Source organism: Peromyscus maniculatus, chromosome 23 (genome assembly GCF_049852395.1).
Source record: "Peromyscus maniculatus bairdii isolate BWxNUB_F1_BW_parent chromosome 23, HU_Pman_BW_mat_3.1, whole genome shotgun sequence".
In the NCBI taxonomy this organism is placed as follows: Eukaryota; Metazoa; Chordata; class Mammalia; order Rodentia; family Cricetidae; genus Peromyscus; species Peromyscus maniculatus.
This window is the reverse complement of record NC_134874.1, coordinates 20,604,738-20,625,834: the sequence shown is the minus strand read 5'-3', so window position 1 is coordinate 20,625,834 and position 21,097 is coordinate 20,604,738. Positions and strand designations below refer to the sequence as shown.

At 48.8% G+C, this 21,097-nt stretch overlaps 1 protein-coding gene across 2 annotated transcripts in view; it reads right to left on the bottom strand.

The window, feature by feature from the left end:
- The window catches only part of Adgrd1 (adhesion G protein-coupled receptor D1), a 118,527-nt gene extending 113,103 nt beyond the window's left edge, over positions 1 to 5,424 (bottom strand). Inside the window, exons 1-2 of one of the 2 annotated variants that reach the window (XM_006971374.3) lie at positions 4,917 to 5,424; positions 4,798 to 4,834 (exon numbers count right to left, since the gene is read on the bottom strand). In XM_006971374.3, coding sequence (XP_006971436.2) covers positions 4,798 to 4,834; positions 4,917 to 4,982 — 103 coding nt within the window. In that variant the 5' untranslated portion in view covers positions 4,983 to 5,424. The remainder of the gene's footprint in view (positions 1 to 4,797; positions 4,835 to 4,916) is intronic. The other variant, XM_006971373.4, reaches the window with a different exon arrangement.
- Positions 5,425 to 21,097: the final 15,673 nt, after the last annotated feature.

The following is a 21,097-nucleotide window of genomic DNA, read 5'->3' as shown; positions in this document are numbered from 1 at the left end:
GCAGCCTCCACCATGCTTCCTCAATATGGCTGCACAAACAAGACCAGCAGGATCCACAATAGCCATGCCAACGTGGGAGGGGGAGATCTCACGGCGCCCCAACCCTAGATGAAGAACTACAGGCAACTAAGGGATGCTGAGAGCAAGACAATTATTCCTTCCCAGCAATCAGCTCCCTAATTCATTTCCATTTTATTACAACAAGACCTCCTCCCTTGGTGGACCAGGCTGACTATGAACTCACAGTGGTCCTGCCTCTGCCTCTGAGTGCTGGCGAGATAGGCGTCTACCATGGTGCTGACTCAAGGCGTCCCGCTTTTGAAAGATAAGTCAGAAACGCAGATGTTTTCCATTGGATTTTGAAATTTTTGGTAATCTCACCAGTTTTTATTATTATTTTTTATTAAAATCGTGTGGTATTAATAAGATGGGCTAGACTCAGCCCACAGGTTCCCTAAACGCCCAACAGAGCAGGATCGCCCACGGTCCTCTAAGTTTCGTAAGAGTGATGCAGCCTCATTCTTTTGTGGAAAAAGATAAAGGTGACTAGCCTGTTGCCATTAGTCACATGGCTGCCTCAGACTCCCACAGGGATGGCAGGCAGGTCTCAGGAGGGAACATGACCTCAAGGGCTGAAAATAATGGCCTGGAGAAGGCAGAGAAAAAGAGGAGGAAGGGGAAGGAGGAAGAGAGAGGACAAAGAAAGAGAAACATAAGGAGGGGATGAGAGAGAAGAAAGAAGGAAGAAGAGGGAGAAAGGATTTAGTCTACAACATAACTATAAGCCAGTTCTTCAGAATTCCCTTTTCACGCGTATCTAATGTTCCACCGATCCAGTATCAATTTGCTTTGAGGAGAGAGGCAGAAGGGAGGGAGAGAGAAACAGATGAGCATCAACACTCCCAATCCTCCATGTCTCTGACCTCTCCCCTTCCCAGCCTGGCCCTCTTGGGGTCAGGGACCTCCCTTATGGAATGCTCCTTTGGCCTCTGCTAACAGGACACCACGGAAGCCTCTCCCTGGTGGAAAAGTTGGTCTCTCAGCCTCTGCAGCTGGCCTTGGACATCCAAAGCTCATTTCCTGGCTGTCTCTGTGGTCTGCAACACTGCCTCCCATGTTTTTCCATAGAGGCCTCTTTTGAATCTGGGTCTCTACTCCCCCTAGCAAAGTTTCCCAAATCCAACACATCGTGTTCTGTTTTCTCAGGGTGGGGCTCCATGTTTTGGTCATGGTCTTAACTTGATTGATCTTTGAAGGTGGTAGAGTGAGGGGGGGGGGGCATCTCCTCTGTGTCCTGTATTCGCTGTATCCAATTACAGCCTTTCTGTGTGTGTGTGTGTGTTTGTGTGTGTGTGTGTGTGTGTGTGTGTGTGTGTGAGTGAGTGTGTGTGAAATTCAGGTTTCTGCATTTGCAGCCTCCCGTTTTAAATGTCAGTAATTAAAAACATAACTATATAGGTAGAATGAATGATAGAGTATAAAAACAACTAGACAGGATATAATTAAACATAAACATAGAATGACCACAGAATATAATTATATGCATAAAATATATTTATAAATCTAGCATCCCTTAGAAAAATCTCTACTTGCTATATTTCCATGTTTTTGTTATGGAATAAACATTGTTTTTAAAAATTCCATTATGGGGGCTGGAGAGACGGCTCAGTGGGTAAAGCATTGCCTGTTCTTGCCGAAGGACATGGGTTCAATTCCCAGCACCCACATGTCAGTTCACAACCATCCATAACTCTAGTCCCAGGGGATCTGATGCCGTATTCCGACTTCCACAGACATCAGGCACACATACGGTATGCAGACATACATGTGGGCAAAACATGCCTACATGTAAAATTTTCTTTTAAAAACTCCATTGTGAATACATATCATTTTTTGACTGGCCCAGCAAAGATGGAGAATGACATTCCTGCCATGACCCAGAGGTTGCAGAAGTCCTTCGTAAGCCACTACGTAAATAATGACTTGTCATTGCCTGCTTTACATGCCAAGTAGAGCCGTGAAGCCTGGGGCTAGACTGAAGTCGGCATCCCAGTGGCCTGGAAGGAAACGAGGTAGCAACCCAGCTTGAAATTTTTCTCAAGTTTCCAGTCCTTCGTTACAAACATCATCTATAAAAGGGCATGTTTATAAACTTTTACAAAGTGGCCTGTAATCTTGGCGAATGCCATTTATGGGTTTGGATCCACCAACCTCAGAGCGTCCTAGGTCGTCCTGGGGAGCAGAGGGCTGTGAATCAGGACCTGGGCTGTGAGAGGGTCTCAGATGAGTGTGGGGGGTCAGTCCCCTCTCTGGATTCTCCCTTCTACTCCTGGCTTCCCTATCGAGTGGGAACCTGGGTTAAATGGGCTCTCGTTACAGCTATTATAATTCTGCTGCAATGACAGCCCATGGTCACAGCCACAGGGAGACTCAGAAGGTGTTGACACTCCAAAGGACCTCATACCGTTTTTGAGATTTCTAAAACTAAGCGTGCCCTCATACGGTAGATACAAGAATCCAGAAGCTATCTGGTGACCTGGGCCAGTGTAGACACCTATACACAGGGAGCTGAAAAATGCGGGTAGCCTGGTAGCCTCAACTGGGACTCTGTTTACAGGATGACAGTCCTGTCTTTACACAGACAAGGCATGGAAGGTGGTTGGTGACCGTTTTCTGAGTCCTGCCTCGTGCAGAAGGCACAGGGTTGGAGCCAGGATAAAGCAATATAACATCTTAACTTGACTTTCCTGTATCACTATCAGGTCTAGGTGAGCCTAGGTGTCAGTTCCCCTAACTCCCTCCAGATGGCGTCATCTCATTTTCTGTGAGCCTGAACTAACCACTCCAGCTACAGACTTGCCATCGACTGGCCGCCCGTGCAGGTGAGTGTGGACACGAGGGCACCAGCCCGGTATCCTTCTTAAGCTACTTTAGGCAATCCCAAGGCCACTCCCTTCCTTGGCAAGTGACTCCCTCTCTGCGTCTGGACAGTCCCTTGGCTCATGTGTCAACCCTGCGCCCATCTGGGGCTTTCATGGGTGGAGGTGTCTTGTCTGTCAGGAATCAGGTTTTCCTAAAGTCTCCCTCGGGGCTTCTTAGGCTTTGGTGGCAGGAGAAGAAATCCAAGGAGGCCTTTGCAGAGAGGGCTGAATGTTATTTTAAAAAAATAGCCAAAGTCCAAAATGTAAGAAAAGACAAAAATGTGTTGGGAGCGGGAGGAAGTAGAGTGGGGGGAATGAAAGAAATGAAGGACAGAAATGGGAGGAAGGAAAGAAGGGAGGGAGGGAGGGAGGGAGGGAGGGAGGGAGGGAAGGAAGGAAGGAAGGAAGGAAGGAAGGAAGGAAGGAAGGAAGGAAGGAAGGAAGGAAGGAAGGGGAGAGGGGAAGATGGCCTTTGGGTTGTGCCTTGCGGCCAGTGGAAGCAGAAGAGAGAAGGACTAAGCTACTAAGGATGGGAATGAGGACCAGAAGGAAGCCCTCTCAGGCTAGACGGGGACTTCGAGAGGCACCAGGATCCCTGGCCTAGGCTCCGGGCACCCTCGGGCTCTGCCTTCGTTATCTGTGGTGCACATGGGCTGATACAACTGAATGGCTGCTGGTCCTCTACAGAGGGTGCTTAACCAGGACAGACTTTGTTCTACCCGACATCAGGTCAGGAGCGAGGTGTCTACACAGAACCAAGGTCTCCTGGCACCACTGACGTTTACAGAGTCCGGGATGCTTGCTCATGTGTGGACATGTGTGAGCATGTGCGGACAGGTACGGCGGTCTGTGTGGACACGTGTGGATGTGTGCAGAATCTCAGTCAAAGGTCAAATTCTGGAAAAGGCCCTTGAAGCTTTCTCCCCTCGGACCAGCAATATGCACCGTTCAAAGTCCAACTGACTGATGATGCCTATTGGTACAGGCAGGCAGCCCCCGGTCTCAGCAGGGAGGGAGAACTTTCCCTATCACCGCTTCAGGTATATTCTCCAGATCCACATCCTGTCTGCTGCCCTTCACCGTGCTTGCCACGTTGGCTTGCCAGCCCTGGTGGGGCAGGGCCCCTGTTTGGAGGCAGAATGGTCCTGCTGATCGGTTCTGCCGGGAACCCTCGTCTCTCTGAGTCACTGACTTGTTCGCCTTGACCCACCGGGCTTTCCCAGCAATGGGTCAGACATTCCCCTCTGACCTTCAACAAGAATCCTAGCCCCAGAGCACCTGCCACGGGACGGTCGGGCTGCAAGTCCCTTCCTATTCATCCCCACTATAGATGGAGCAACCCCCTCCCCCCCCCCCCCCCCCGTCTGTAACAGGGCTGTGATCCAGACTTCCGAACAAGTGCATCTAAAAGGGGAGCCACAACAGCCAGAGACAAGTGTCCTGGTGCCTCCCCACCCACCACCCACCACCCACCCCCGCTGTGCATGTCCAGCACAATTGGAAAGATGCTACACAGTGGTGCCCGGGTCCCTTGGGAGCACAGCTCCATGGTACCATGAGGCTGGAGGCACCAGGGAGAGTTCCCAGTAGGCACAAGTGCGTGGTCCAAAGAGCAAAAGACATTCTGCTCTGGAGGACGTCTCCTTAATTAGAAGACAGCACCTGACCTAGAGCAAGAGGCAGCTGGGACAGGGGCCAGCTTCCTCATCACCAGCTTGAAGACATTGGTCACACCAGGGTTGTTGTCTCAAAGGACAGAACGTATTTTCTGGGGATTAAGGATCCCAATGTGGGGGTTGGTAAACAAGTGGTTTCTGGTGTACCTCCAAAGGCAAGGAGAAAAGCATACAGCCATCAGAGTAAGGAGGGACCTTACCTGGATGTTCCTGGGCTCTGGGCTGGGTGTCACACACCTGCAAGGAAAGATCATGGGGTAAGTATGGGGATATCCTCCACAGACATATCCCAGCTGCCTTTGGTGGCCTGGGGCATTACCTGGAAGCTGCAGAAAGACCAGAGTAGCCAGACCCAGTGGCAAGGCAGTGCCGGCAGATCCCTCATGGTGGGAACCAGGCGGTGGGATCCCCCACAGCCTGCAGGGAGCCTCTCTACCTCCAGCTTCCCGAGGACAAGGACATCTTCATCACAGGTTGTCTGGTCACCAAGTCTGTCCCCTAAAGTTTGTGTCGTATTAAGGGCCTGAGAGCAGTTGGGGCGATTCTCCTCTCCGAACTGGAGTCTTCAGGGACCCGAAGGCTGGATGCAGCGCTGGGTTGAGTGAGTACTTCTCCTTAGATCCACCAGAGTTCTCCAAGCTCCTGGCTGCTGCTGGGCAGGCCAGGGCCTCCTCCGGGTGCCTGTAGGCTCAGGAGTCCGTGTCCTGGGCCTGGGACTGGCAGGCACTTGCCTCCCGTCTCAAGTCGGAGCTCAGAGCTCAGCTCATGGCCTGGAGCTCAGTGATGTCTCTGCCGCCTCCTTCTGCAGCTGAGCTCCGCCACACCTCGTTGGCCCAGAGTCCAGGCCGTGGCTTTGGGTGGGGAGCCAGAGTGATGTCAGCGGGCCTCAAACTTTGTTCGCCTCTATTTATATCCGTCCCACTCCGGCCTTTCCTGGGTCCTAACACCAGTCTGTTAGGAACTGCTGAGCCCTTCCCAAGACTTTCCCATCAAAAGGTGGCCAGACAAGCCCAGGCTGTGTGTGTGTATGTGTGAGGGGTGAGAATGTGATGGGGGTGGGTGTAAGAGAGTGTGTGTGTGAATGTGGAAGAGGTTTGTGAGGGTGAGAATGTGTGTGAGTGTAGTGGGGGGAGTGTAAGTATTTGGGGTGAGAAAGTATGTGTAGGTGTGTGTGTAGGGGTGTGTGTGTGTGTGTGTGTGTAAGTGTATGTGTGAGTATTGGAGGTGCAAGCATGTGGGTACTGAAGGATAGTGTAGGTGGGTATGGGAAGTAAGCATAGGTGTAAGTGAAGAATGAAGAGTGGGGTGAAAGCGCAGGGGTGTGACAGCGTGGAGGTAGGTGTGAGCAAGTGTGTGAGTATGTGGATGGTAGGGAGATGCAGGTGTCAGGAGTATGTGCGGAGTGTGGGTGAGTGTGGGTCTACGTATGTTAAGATATCTTCTGCTTGGCGCTTTCCCAGTCACTATGTGCTTGTGAGTGCTTGTGATGTGCACAAGTGTGTGTGTGTGTGTGTGTGTGTGTGTGTGTGTGTGTGTGTGTGTGTTCCTATAGATGTGGGGGGAGTGGGATGTGAGAATGTCTGCATGTCGTGTGTGTATATTCTGTGGACATGTGTGAGTGTGGCCATGTAGGCATGCAAGGTATGTGTGGGGATGGATGGATATGAGTAAGTGTGGGTATGAGTGTAGATGAGTGTGGGTGTGTTGGTATGTGGGTATACATAATCGGGGCATATTCTCAGCAGCACCCTCAAAGTCTCATTAGTATTAATAAGTACATGGGGCCAGAGAGTTGTCTCAGTAATTAAAAAGCACTTACCGCTATTGGAGAGGACCTGGGTCCAGTTCCCAGCGCTCACATCAGGCAACAGCTCACAACCGTCTGAAGCTCCTCCAGTTCCAGGAGATGCAACAGCTTCCTCCAGCCTATTCATCCAACAGCCTCTTCTGGCCTACTTGGACACCTAGAAACACATGATGCACATAAACTCATGTAGCCTCACACACATACACGTAAGTAAAAACAATAAACCCTTAAGAAACAATGTTAAGGGCTGGGGAGATGGCTCAGTGGTTAAGAGCACTGGCTGCTGTTCCAGAAGACCCAGGTTCAGTTCCCAGCACCCACAGGGCAGCTCATTCCTGTCTGTAACTCAGTTCCAGGGAATCTGACACCTTTACACCAGTGCACATAAAATAAAATTATTTTTTCAAAAAAGAAACAATGCTAATAAGCACGAGTGTAGTTGTGGATGGGTGTGACTCAGTGCCTTGTGAATTTGCATGAATTGCAGGCTCATTCCCATTGGCACCCTCAAAATCTCTATCAGTATTAGTAAGCACAAGCGTGGATTAAACCGGGAACTCCGCTAGGATCCGGGTCTGCTCGAGCATGGGAAAACAGTGATTATGCACACAAAAGAAAGGAGGCATCGGAGTCAGGAGATGCTGCCAGCTACCGCCATGTATACCAACATGTAAGATACTGGTAAGCCACGAGCCATGTGGCATAGATTTATAGAAATGGGTTAATTTAAGATGTAAGAACTAGATAGCTAGAAGCCTGAGCCATTAGGCCAAACAATAGAAAGAAAGAAAGAAAGAAAGAAAGAAAGAAAGAAAGAAAGAAAGAAAGAAAGAAAGGAAGGAAGGAAGGAAGGAAGGAAGGAAGGAAGGAAGGAAGGAAGGAAGGAAGGAAGGAAGGAAGGAAGGAAGGAAGAAAGAAAGAAAGAAAGAAAGAAAGAAAGAAAGAAAGAAAGAAAGAAAGAAAGAAAGAAAGAAAGAAAGAAAGAAAGAAAGAAAGAAAAAAAGAAAAAAAAAGAGGCATCTACCTACCCATGCCCCATCCGGAGCTGGCCATGCTTTCTCTTCGACCCACCCTTGAAGAAATCAAGGATGCCCCCTGATGTATGTGGGACCTTCCCTTAATTATACAATCCACCTTAGCACACCTCAGCACCCAACCGAGTCCGATTTCTGTTAGCTGTGCCTCCGTTTAGTCAAGGCCAAGACTTGATCCACCTTGCTCCAAATGTGCAAGCACACACACACACACAAACACACACGCACGCATACATCGCACTCACACCCGCACCATAACCACCCCTGCAGAGTATGTCCAGTAGCCACGGCCACAAGGCACACAGCTCCCTCAGCCCAGCTCTCCCCACTTGTGTGCTCTCGGGCAGAGCTGTCTCCCTCCTGAATTCCTCCTCTGCAGACTGGAGGTAACGCTGAGTGTCCGGGAGACAGAGATTAACATATAAGGCCCTTAACAAGGGGCTTGGAAGAGAGGTAACGCACTCAATAAATGTTCCGATTACTACGATAACGTGGAGCATAGCACCCAATAAACGCTGGCTATCGCTCTCATCTCAGTTGCCCTGGCTTTACATGGGAATTAAGAGTCCTGAGTCCAGCAGGCTTCCTAAAGAGGGCAGAAAAGAGGGCTTCCAGCCCCTGGGGGTGCAGGGAGAAGAGACGTCAACGCAAGGTGATTGCAGTAATTCCTGCCAGCGCTGACAACCTCCCTTGCTATCTGGTCACCTCGCTCAGGAAGGCTCCAGATGGCTCTGTGGATAGCCCTCCTCCCAGAGCCAGAAAAACTGGACTCTGACCTCCAGGCTGTTTGTAATAATGACCTTTCGCTTGGTGCCTAGGTGCCTGCCATTCAGGGAGAAGGGGGAATTTATAACTTTCCCAGCCCCTCCCCCAAGAGGGAGAGCGGAGGGAGGGGCCTCAGCGCCTTCTGAACTTAAGAATTCAAACAGATTGCTGAGTACAGACCTTTGTTTCCAAAGGGGGAAAATAAAACCAGGAAGTATCTCTTAGTATGAATTTGTCCTTGGATAAAAAAAAAAGACAACCTGATTCAATGACAATAGTGAACATTGGTTGGAAAACACATTTCACAGGACCATCTGCCAGGGGCCAGAGCCTAGGTACCAGGACTCAGCCCACAGGGTGCTCACCTGTCACCGTACTTCTGCACCCTCACAGGCTGGAGAAGAGACTCCCCTACACCTCCCTTTCATGCCATGCTTTCTCAAGGCTGGCTTTTGCCTGATGTGGAGGTCAGAGGGCAACTTGTCAGAGTCTGTTCTCTCCTTCTACCATGTGATACCCAGAGAAGACACTCTAGCTGTCATGTTTGGTGACGAGCACCCTGACCCAGTAAGCCATCTCATTGACCCAGCATGTTATTTACTACGGTCAGAGTATACAGTGCATAGATAACTAAAGCATCCTCCTCCAGCCTCCTGGGACTATGTACCCGGGACCAGCACGTCCCTTCCCCGACTTGCCGCTTCTGGCTTCCACTCACTCTATTGTTCCTACACAATTGACTTCCTGAGACTCCACATACAAGTAATCACACCGTGTTTGCCTGTGATTTGCTTTATTCACTTAGCATAATTCTGGATGTGGATCTGGAATGGCGTGTGGGCTTGCCGTCCAATAACCAGGTCCCTTTGTGAGCCTCATTCCATCACTCCCGTGGGTGACACCCAAGAGTCATCCCGACAGATGGCTTTCAGCCCTTCCCCACTGTTTTTCTTTCATGGACATTAATCACCACCTGACATACATTTTTATCTCCAATATTCATTTCAGTCACTGCCCCGCTCATCTGGCTGAAACGGGCATGTGGCGGCGGAGCCACGTGCTCACTCTGAGCGTCTGACACCCGATATTCAAACAGTACCCTTTGAATGAATGCATGCCCACTTAACTTAAAGGATGTGTGGGGAAGTGTTGTGGTTCAGGAAAAATCCATCAGATTTTATTGAGTGGATGCTAATTAAATATTTTTTAAAAAATGAGCCTCAAGGTTTGATGAGGCTCTACTCAATAAATGTTTATGGGGTTGCTGCAAAGAGGGGGGGGACTTGCTGGTGACAGGGTATGAGTGAATTACACAAGGGCCAGCCTGGGCAGGACAGAGGTCCTGCAGGGGTCAGTCGGGAATGACCGAGGAACTCAGTAGAGAAATTTCTTTGCTGAGTTCTGTATTCTCGCACACACCACCCGTGCCCGGTCATGTGCCTTCCACCAACTCTCTCAGCTGCGTGGGGCAGCTAGCTTGTGTGTTTGATCACACACACACACACACACACACACACACACACACACACTCCCTGCAGACGGACAGACAGAACAATGGCTTCTGACACACAGTGGTCGCATGCCATAGGCAGGCAGGAACAAGAAAGACAGACCTAGAAGGACTGAAGGGTGAAGTCGTTAGGGAAATGATGTGGAGTTAGGGGAGTCTTTCTCCTGATGGCTAAAAGAGGGAAGAACAGTCTATAAAAGCAAATAAATGAATGAACGAACAAAGTAACCTGTGGAATACACTAAACTCAGGTCAAACATACACTCCTGAGAAACAGCACCTGAAGCACGCTTGTGTGCTTAAACATGCACGCTTGCACAAGCATGCGTGCGCGCACACACTCAGAGCTGCTGCCAGGGCTGGGGTGAGTGTGTGGCTCACCTGTAGAGTGCTTCTCTTAAATGCACAGGACCCTTGGTTTCACCCCCAACAACTTCCCGGGAGAGAATAAAGGTCACTACCTGCAATGATTAGTCTTCATTGTCCAACTTCAATGGATTTGGGATCACCTAGGAGACACACTTTGGGGTGTGACTATGGGGGAGAGAGGGAGAGCTGTGAAGAGTCACCCTGAATGTGAGCAGCCCTATCCCATGGGCTGGGGTTCTGGACTGGGGAAGCCAGCTGAGCACCAGCCTTTAAATGTTCTCTGGCCCCTGACTGCAGTTACAGTGTGACCAGCTGCTTCCTGTCCCTGCTGTCACAGCTTGACCCCATGCTTTCACCACCATGATGGACTCTTCCCTTGAGCTGTGAGCCAAAACAGACCCTTCATTGGTTAAGTTCCCCGGGTCAAATATTTTGTCACAGCAGTGATTAACACACTCTCCTTCCAGCAAGGAGTGGCCACTGGCCTGTGAACAATAAGACATGGACGGAAGTCCCTGAGGAAAGGACTCCAAAGGCATGCATCTTCTCTACTCTTTTGGAACCTTCAGACAGGCTCTTTCCCTGGCTTGAAGGTGGCAGCCGGGAGCAGTGGATGCAGAACAGTGTTCTGCTGGTTCTGATGATGATGGAGGAAACCATGAAGATGCTACCAAGAGCAGCCCAGTCCACGTCCGAAGGCTTCTTGACTCTTCTTGACCCTCTAGAGAGGGGGGGGGAGGAAACGCCCAACCTGTCATCCACAGTCAGTCAGACCACGGGAGAGATGGGACTTGAGCAGTGGCCTCGGAGACAGCTGTGCGCAGGAGGAACAGAGAACTCGGCAGAGACCTCCAAGAGTTTCACAGAGAACACGGATTGCCCACCCCCCCCCCCCCCCGCTTTCACTCTCTTTCCCAAGGACTTCAGCAGGTGCCCACAAGGAAGGCCGACAGGGGGCGGGTGACAGGACATGCCACGGCACACACCCAGGAAGTCAGCATCACTGCTGAAGAGGGCTGCCAGCCCTGCCCAGACCTTTCTTCCTTGGACCAAAGCCCTCCCCTTCCCAGAAGTTGGACAGCCAGCCTACACTAGGTGAGAACAGAACCTTGCAGGAGACCAAGACTGGCAGGAAACGGGGCTCAGCATATTTGGGCTCTCTTTCTGCCCAAGGCAGGCAGGGTAGTTGGGAAAAAACCCACCAATGACACAGGGACACAGGGACACTGAGGCAGAGCTCACACTGCCCCACCACCAGGCCCATGGGAGGCAGCATTTGGGGGCTAGAGCAAGAAGAATTTGGTGGGGGGGGGTAGTATATAGGAGATCTGGACCCTGAAAGTGCAGTGAGACATGGTGAGGAGCTGAAGGACCAGACAGCCCTACCCAAGGCCAGAGGAGTATGGAGCAGGAGGACTGTGGGGCCTTCAGTGTTAGGGGTCTCCAGAGCAGTGGAGCCAGACTCAGGGCAATACCCATTTGGCTAGATGGACTTAATGCACACGAGAGTACATGCTTGGGCACACACAGACACACATGTGCACACTCTAATGGCTCAGCAGGAACTTGGCCTACATCTGGCACAAATACAGCTTATCAGTCTCCAACGTCTTCCCAAGCTGCCCATTCTAATATTATGACACACACAAAGGCAAGGGGGAAAAAAAACGAAAAGAAAAAAAAAAAAAGCCGGCTGTCAAGAAACAAGACAATCAAAACCAAGAGATGGAAAACGTTGAGTGATGGGAACGGATTCGCGGAACACCGACAACGTTCACCACCTAGCAGGACTTCTGCGGATGTGGAGGTGATGCCAAGAGCCCTGTGGAGTGCTGGCCCCCAAATTGGATGACACGCAGAGCTCACGGCAGACTTCGCTCAGGCAAAGAGAGGGCCACGACCTTGACGGAGGTCCATTAAAAAATCAACCAAACCGATGCACAAAATGAAAGGGCCCCCTCTTAAAACGGCTTGAAAGAGCAGAAGCGCGAGTCGAATCCTCTAATGGGGGTGGAACCGGAATTCTAGAACTGAGAAAAAGAGACCAAAGGAAGCTGGGAGACAGGAGGAGAGAGGATAAAGGAGGTAAATGAAAGATAGTCAGTCAGCCAGGCTCGGAAAACGCCGACAAGGTAAATGGGAGAGAGAGAGGAGAGAGAAAGAAGAGAGAGGAGAGAGGAGAGAGACCAAGCAGGCAGCAAGAAGAAAAGTATGCATAGTATACAGAAGAGAGACTCAGAGAAACATCAACAAAAATTATAATTATAGCATCTAAAGGACGATGTAGGGAAATAACTAAATACCGAGTGCTGAGAATTTAGCACAATGACAGAGCCCTTGCCTAGCATGTCCTTATCCCAGATCCAAATTAAAAAAAAAAAATGAAAAGGGGGCTGGGGAAGGGGAGGAGGATGAAGAGGAAAAGAGAAGGGAAGGAAACAGAAAGGGAAATAGATGTATATTTCAAAAGAAAAAGAGTGAACTGCCTTTCAGAATGGAGGCGCCAGGGACTGGGGTGGGGGGGAGGGTAGGTGAGCCAGAGTCACGTACCGGATTTCTTTGGATGATTAATTGTTCTGAAGGCAGAGGAGAATGCCGATGATGGCTTAATACTGTGGCTAGCCTGCGAGCACCAGGTTTTACCCCTTAAAATGGTGGATTTTATTGTATGTGAATTATGCCGCCATAAAGCAGAAAGAGAAATAAACACCTCAAACAGGAACGGAAAGAATTCAGTAGCAGGAGACCAGGACAGGAAGAAATGTAACCTGTTCTCTTTATCAGAACCACGGGATACTCAACGGAAACTCCATCCATGCCGAGAAAGGAAACGGCTTAAACTCCAGTTAAGTGGGAAAGAACTCACCCCCCCCCCCCATTTTTTTACATTTAAGTGGGATTTTTGTTGTTGTTATTTTCTATTGATTTTATTCAGAGAGAGTCTCATGAAGCCCAGGCTGGTAGCTCTCTAAGTAGCCAAGAATGACCTTGAATTTCTCATCTCCTGCCGCCACCTCCTGAGGGCTGGGATTACAAGCCTGTGCCACCACACCCAGGTTATTCCTTGCTGGGGATTGAACTCAGGGCTCTGTGCATTCTAGGCAAGCACTCTACCAACTGAGCTATGGGTCCAGCCCGACTGGGTGAAGAAGAGAGAGGGTAGAAGTGGATTGCTTTGGGCTGCTCTAAGATCCAGGAAACACAGTCTAATGTAAGACAGTGAGGGATGAGGGACGGACAATGGTGAGGGGTTCATCTCTATGTCCTGTCTTTGGAAAGTGACCTGGGAGCAATTAAAGAGATGCCTTCGGTGGCCACTATTGGTGAAATTATTATGGCCACTGCTGGGGGAAGCATGCGACAGATTTTAGGACAGCCACTGGAGGGACATACAGTTAGAGATAAGTCAATAACAGCAAGTCACAAATTCTGAATTAATCCAAGAACAGATGGAGAAAAGGCTGAGGGAGGAGAAAACAGCGGACAGATGGAATGGAAGATAACTGGCAAAGGGCAGGTTTTTATCCAAGTCATAGCCGGAGTGAGAATAAAAGGCAGATTCCCAGATTGGGGAAGAATGGAAGAGCTGACTGCCCACCATCTGTGAGAAATGTGTAAGTATAAACATGGAGTGAGGTTACAGGAAGAGGATGAGAAACCACATACTACACAAACACTAAACCAAAGAAACTAGGCAGCAGGGTGTGTGTGTGTGTGTGTGTGTGTGTGTGTGTGTGTGTGTGTGTGTGTGTGTGTGTGTGTGTGTGTGTGTGTGTTCTGATATCCCTGGAGAGACAGCTCCAAGGTTAAGAAACCCTACTGCTGCTGGGTGGTGGTGGTGGCAGCACACACCTTTAATTCCAGCACTTAGGAGACAGAGGCAGGTAGATCTCTAAATTCAAGGCCAGCCTGGTCTACAGAGCACATTCCAAGACACTCAGGGTTACACAGAGAAACCTTGACTTGAAAAACCAAAACAAAGCCAGGCGATGGTGGTGCACGCTCTTAATCCCAGCACTCGGGAGGCAGAGCCAGTCTGTGAGTTCGAGGCCAGCCTGGTCTACAAAGCTAGATCCAGGACAGGCACCAAAACTACACAGAGAAACCCTGTCTTGAAAAGCAGCAGCAGCAGAAGGAGAAGAAGAAGGAGGAGGAGGAGGAGGAAGAGAGAGAGGGAGAGAGAGAGAGAGAGAGAGAGAGAGAGAGAGAGAGAGAGAGAGAGAGAACCAAAACAAAACCAAAGAACATGTACTGCATCCGTAGAGGACCAGAGTTTGGTTCCCAGAACCCACATCAGGAGGCACATTGTCTTAGCTAGGGTTGCCCTTGCTGCAATGAAACAGCATGACCAAACAGCAAGTTGAGCAGGAAAGAGTTTATTCAGCTTACACTTCCACACTGCTGTTCATCATCAAAGGAAGTCGGGACAGGAACTCAAACAGGGCAGGATCCCAGAGGCAGGAGCTGCTGTAGAGGCCACACTGGCTTGCTTCCCCTGGCTTGTTCAGCCTGCTTTCTTAGAGAACCCAGGACCAGCAGCCCAGGGATGGCCCCACTCACCATGGGCTGGGCCCTCCCCCATTGATCACTAAATGAGAAAATGCCTTACAGCTGGATCTCATGGAGGCATTTCCTCAACTGAGGCTCCTTCCTCTCTGATGAGTCTAGCTTGCGTCAAGTTGACATACAAAACCAGCCAGTACCTGTGTGGAGAGTTGCCTACATACTGTAGTTACTACAGCTCTAGGGGATCACACACACACACACACACACACACACACACACACACACACACACACATACACTACAGACCCATGATAGATAGATGAATAGACAGATAGACAGATAGTTAGATAGATAATAGATAGTTATAGAGACAGACAGATAGGTAGCTAGAGATAAATAGATAGGTAGATAGATAGGCATGAAAGTCACAGGACTATAACAATATAACTATATATGGGGTTTTTGTTTTACATAGGTTTATTTATGAGGGATGACCTAATGAGACTCTCTCTGAATAAAATCAATAGAAAATAACAACAAAAATCCCACTTAAATGTAAAAAAATGGGGGGGGGATTTCTTTCCCACTTAACTGGAGTTTAATATATATTTAATATATATATAGTTATAACAATAGAACTATAACAATAAACACACAATGATGACAGCGTATAAGCTGTGGAATGGACAGGTGAGCGCCACAAGGTCACAAGAATGAGGTCAAGAGGAAAAAAAAACAATCTGTTGTGATATGCTCGAAATTCAGGATCAGAAATTAAAATTTATTTATTTATTGAGACAAGGTCTCATGTAGCTCCGGCTGGTTTTGAATTTACTATGTAGTCAAGGATGACCTTGAACTTTTGATTCTCCTGCCTCCACCCCCTAAGCACCGAGTTGGCACATGTGTGCCCCCATGCTCCGTTTCTGTGGTGCTGAGGACGGAACCCAGGGCCTTGCCTTTGCTGGGCAAGCGCTCTGTCAGCTGAACTAACCCCCCAATACAAACATTTCTAAAATACCATTTATAAGAGAACCAAAGAAATATCATTATTGATTTTATTTGATATGTATGAGTGTTTTGCCTGTGTGTGTGTCTATGTATCACGTCTGGTGCCCATGGAGGTCAGAAGAGGGAATCAGATCTCCTGGAACTGGAGTTAGGGATGGTTGTAAACCACCGCGTGATTGCTGGGAATTGAACCCCAGTCCTCTGCAAGAGCAGCAGTGATCTTAACCACTGAGCCATCTCTCCAGTCCCTATTTAGGAATATTTTTGGAGTGTTGAGCCTATTTTGTATCTTGTTATGCTGGTGGCACCATAGGAAAGTCTCACAGCTGCTTTCTGGAGTAGAAGGATATTTATTTGTTTGTTTGTTTATTGCTTTTGTTTTTGTTTTGTCTTATTGAGGAGCAGGGTCCTACCACGGAGCCCAGGTTGACCTCAAACTCATTATATAACCCAGGCTAGGTTAGTACTTGAAATTCTCCCGTATCACCTCCTAAACTGCTGAGGTCACAGACAGGTGTGTGTACCACTACCCAAGTGCAAAATCTATGTAAAACAAAAATCCCATAAGCTAAGAAGGCTACAGCCAAAGATGAAGGGCGTGTGGATGCTTGGTGATGCCGGACTGTCTGCCTGTCCCTCCACGCCGCAAAGCCTCCAGTATGGTTCTAGTAGATGTGTTTGGAAATCATCTCCAATGGAGCAGGACAGTCTGAGCCAGTCTCTCCTGGATCATGCATCTTAATCTCCTCTGCTTCGAAACTGGGCTTCAGAGCTCATGGTTTGCACCAAGCTGAGGCATCTCCCTGCAGATCCATCTTCATTTTCACCTACTTGTGACTGAGAACTAAAAACTCAAGATGCTAAAAGATGGGACCCTGCGGTAGTAAGGACTCAGCACCTCAGTCACACATCAGTCATGAGCCCCGTCCGCGGCATTTGGAGTAAGGGGAATGATAATCAATTATCTTGCACCTTTGGAAAGGAAAACCATGCCTGTACAGAGAGTCATGATTAATTAGCACCTTGGAGGCATCTCTGACTGACAGGGCCGGGCTAGGTGCAAACCTTCAAAGACAGAATGGCACCTCGGGGGGTTGATTCAGCAGAGAGCTTACACCAGCGTGCGCTCTTACACGGAACCTCATGAAGCCTGCAGCCAGAAATCAAAGAAAGATATCAACTTTGAAAATCAATCTCACGATTCTGTGATGCATGAGCTGCCATCGCTTAAAAACGGTGACAACAAGAGAATCTTTTTACAGTTTTCTTCCACCCGCTCCTCCTCCAAGACTGACAGCCAGGAGCCAGGGAGATGGCTCAGCGGTTAAAGGTGCCTGCTGCCAAGCTTGATGGCCAACATTTGACACCTAAGACGCACATGGTAGATGAGAAGAAGCGACTCCCACAAGTTGTCCTCTGACTTTAACACACACACACACATACACACACACACATACACACACACACATACACACACACACACACTAAATAAATGTAATTTTTAAAAAAACTTAAAGAGCCAGGCAGTGGTGGTGCATGCCCTTGATCCCAGCACTCAAGAGGCAGAGCCAGGCAGATCTCGGTGAGTTCAAGGCCAGCCTGGTCTACAGAGCGAGATGCAGGACAGGCACCAAAACTACACAGAGAAACCCTGTCTCTGGAAAAAAAAATTTTTAAAGATAGGAAAGTGCTCTGAAACCATCCAGTTTCCTCAAAAGGAGTCAAAACATACATTTGTTCTAGTACCACGAAGTCCCAAGGACAAAACGACCCCACTCAGGGCTCAGTTAGTGGTATCAAGAATTTATTTTTCTACCTCTCTCTTTTTCCACTTCCTCCCTGTTGGCTCCATTCTCTATTGAGGTAGCTGCCATACAGTGGCTGCAGAAGTGTCTTTCTATGCCCTTACATCATCAGCAAGTGTCTGCTGCCTCTCGCTGGGTCGTGTGTTCCTCTCTAACCAAGCTCTGTGGTTGATGAACTAGTTGATGCAAACACTGAGTTGCACTCTATATTCAAGACCTGGGTCCTAGGCTAGAGCCACAGGTAGACTTTAGGGGCTGAAAGAAGCTGTGGTCATCACTGGTGATACTCCAGTGTTTCTAGTTAGATTCTTGTTTCTCACACATCTGGAATTTGCAGCACGGAGCACCTGGCTTTGGCTAGTGAAAGGTGAGTGGTTACTTCCACGCAGAGGAACGTATTGAAGATTCAGGCCACAAAGCCTCACTTTTCACCACCTCCATCCGTAAGGCCTGAGAAGGTAACACCTTCATCAGAGTGGCCACAAGGAGCCGGACTCCTCTGGACACTGAGTGATGCTTGAAATGCGAACCAAACCAAAGACGACATGTAACAGCCACTAAAAGAGTAGGAGCTGTGCTGTCTTGGTAGGTTGGCTTGTGAGTTAGAACAGAAACCAAAGCCTGGGTTCACAGGATGTAGGGACCGGTCAGGCTCCACTCTGAGATACAAAGCTGAGGTGCTGGCCTGTACGTCTCAGCTTAGCTGCCCACACCTCTGTTCTTCTGGCCCCTGGGATCAAGACATTGGAATCATTTATCATTTATACAGACTGGCAGCTCCCCGCCCCCCCCCCCCCGAAAAACTTCCATCAAGGCTAAGCCCTTTTCATCCTTCCCTGTCCCTTTCCTCCCACTCACATACTCTATGGCACAGGCACCATAATGCTACCCCTTCTTCCGGTGTAAGACATGCTGATCCCACAAACAAAAAAGGAGAACTTATGATCTTGTTCTACATCTATAGTTGCTTGAGGCCTTTGGGAAGAGCTTAACTCCCCAGGCCTCAGTGCCTATTTCACACAGCTGAAATAAATGTTAATACTCTGTCAAGTCAAGCTATACCAATAGTGCCTCCATATACAGTAAGTGCTCCATCATTTCAGTAACGATCATGATGATGATGTTGGTGATAATGATGGTGATAATGATCATGATAGTAGTGATAATGGTGAAGAATAAGGAGGAGGAGGAGGAGGAAGAGATTATGATGATGGGGACTGGAGAGATGGCTAAGAGCACTGGGTGCTTTTCCAGAGGACCCAGATTCAACTCTCAGTACCCACATAGTGGCTAATAACCATATCTAACTCCAGTCCTAGGAGATCCAATGCCCTCTTCTGGCTTCCTTGGGCACTAGGCACTCACATGGTATATAAAGATGCCCGCAAGTAAAACACTCACACACATAAAGGAAAAATAATTTTTAAAAAGTTAATGATGATGATAGTGGTAGTGATTATCACGACAGTGATGAGATCAATGGCAATAACGATGGCAATGATAGTGGGGAGGAAGATGATGATGTTGATATGATGGTTGTGATGATGGTGATGAAGATGACAATGTTGCTCCTGCTACCAATAATAATGGTGATGATGATGGTGGTGATGATAATGTGATGGTGGTAGTGGTGACGACACTGATGGGGTTGTCATGGTGATGGTAGTGATGTTTTTAGTGATACTGATTACGGTGATGATGGTGATGATGATGGTGGTGATGGTGGTAGTAGTGAGGATACTGATAGGGATAATAGTCATGATGATGGTAGTGATGTTGATACTGTTTACGGTGATGATGATGGTGATAACAGTCATGATGGAGTTCAGGAATGTAATGAACCCACTGCCTGCTAAGCATTCTAATTCCTTCCTATTGTAAATAGAACCTTATTCTAAAGGATTCCTACCCCCTCTCTCATTCCTAGCTTCTCGGGGAAACACTTATTGAGTGCCTCCCATGTAACAGACTGCGACCTCCATGCCACCTGTCCATGTTTCTAGCGAGAAAAGACTTCTGCCTTGAGGAGCTTGGGTTCATAATTATTAAGAGTCAACAAGGAAACTAGACAAGTCCGCAGGTAATGCAGCTTTAACCTGGAAAGCAAGCCGGGTTGCACAAGAAAGAAAAAGTTGCATGCACTGGACAAGAGGAGAGAGTTGGCACTCGCAGAGCATGTCACAATGCCTCCGAGTCTGTTCAAGTCACTGGGTGCATGAGGACCCAGGGGGGGGGGTGCTGCCGTCTTCCTCAGACACCAGGCATGAAGAGGGGAGTCGTCTCTTGTCCTGCTCATCTCGCTAACCTGGAAGGCTGTAGTACGCACATAGTTGTGGTCTCCAGAGTCCCTAATGAGAAGAACTTGATTCCAAACCAAGCCTGAGGAAAGCAGCATTGAGAAAGCAGGGTGGCTCCTGATGACCCTGCTTGCATCCCTGGGCCCAGTCACCCTGAAACCCACTATGTCTACACCAGTCAATAGGTTTCTTTTTCTGTCCAAGTCCACTTGAAATGAATGGTTTTGAAATTGGTTGTTGCAACCTTCAAGGAAGACGCTTTGAATGAACCCGTGCTAGCAGGTCCTATATCTCCACACTTTTGCCCTCTGTCCATCCTCCAAACACATAAGTACCCAGCTGCCCTCCGTATACCATTCACATTCTCTCCCCAAACAGCACTCACCCTTCCAAACCTGGGCTCTATGTCATCCTCTGTGCTGAGATTTTTTTTTTTTTTTTTTTTTTTTTTTTTTTTTTTTTGGTTTTTCGAGACAGGGTTTCTCTGTGTAGCTTTGCGCCTTTCCTGGAGCTAACTTGGTAGCCCAGGCTGGCCTCGAACTCACAGAGATCCACCTGGCTCTGCCTCCCAAGTGCTGGGATTAAAGGCGTGCGCCACCACCGCCCGGCCCTGTGCTGAGATTTTTAAGGATAGGCATCTACCCTAGACAGAGTAGCTACCTCTGATGGTTCAGCCTGCTCCCCTCTGTGTAGAAAAGCACCATCCACCAAAGCTTGCCTTATATAGAGGCGCTCCGGGCAGCATGTATAAATATAACCACAAATTAGACCTTTCACATTACTAATTGCCTGTTTCCATCCCCACCAACATCTACTTGCCAGCACCCACGAGTACTTCCACTGGACAGCCCCCTCCCAGCCCTCTCTCTCCCCTCCCCTACCCTCCAGACACCAGCTTGAGGGTCTGGCAGAATTTAAGTCATATCTCATCACTTTTCTCTTGACACCGTGGTTTACATCAAGTCTTCAGAGCTGTCTGTTCCCTCCCAAGGACCCAAGCAGTCCCCATCTTACTACCTCTAATTCATGGCTAAGGACTGAATATGTGTGTGACCCACCCTGCTGATTCCTAGGTGAAAGTCCTAGTCCTTGGTGTGATGACCTCGGTGGACAGGGTTGTCTTAAGGATGAAACCCTTGTAAAGGGCATTCGTGTCCTTTTGAGAAGAGGCAGGAGGGAGATGACTCCCCTCTCATGGCAGGAAGCACTGGGACATGGCAACTATCGTCTGTCCACCAGGGCAAGTGATCCCCCCACCCCTGGCACCAGCTATCAGTACCACAACCTCAGGCTCCTGGTATCTAGAACCATGAGAAACACATGTCCACTGTCTGAGCCTCCAGGTCATAGCAGCCCAGCCTGACAGAGTTACTTGCCTGGCTCCAAAGACCTTATG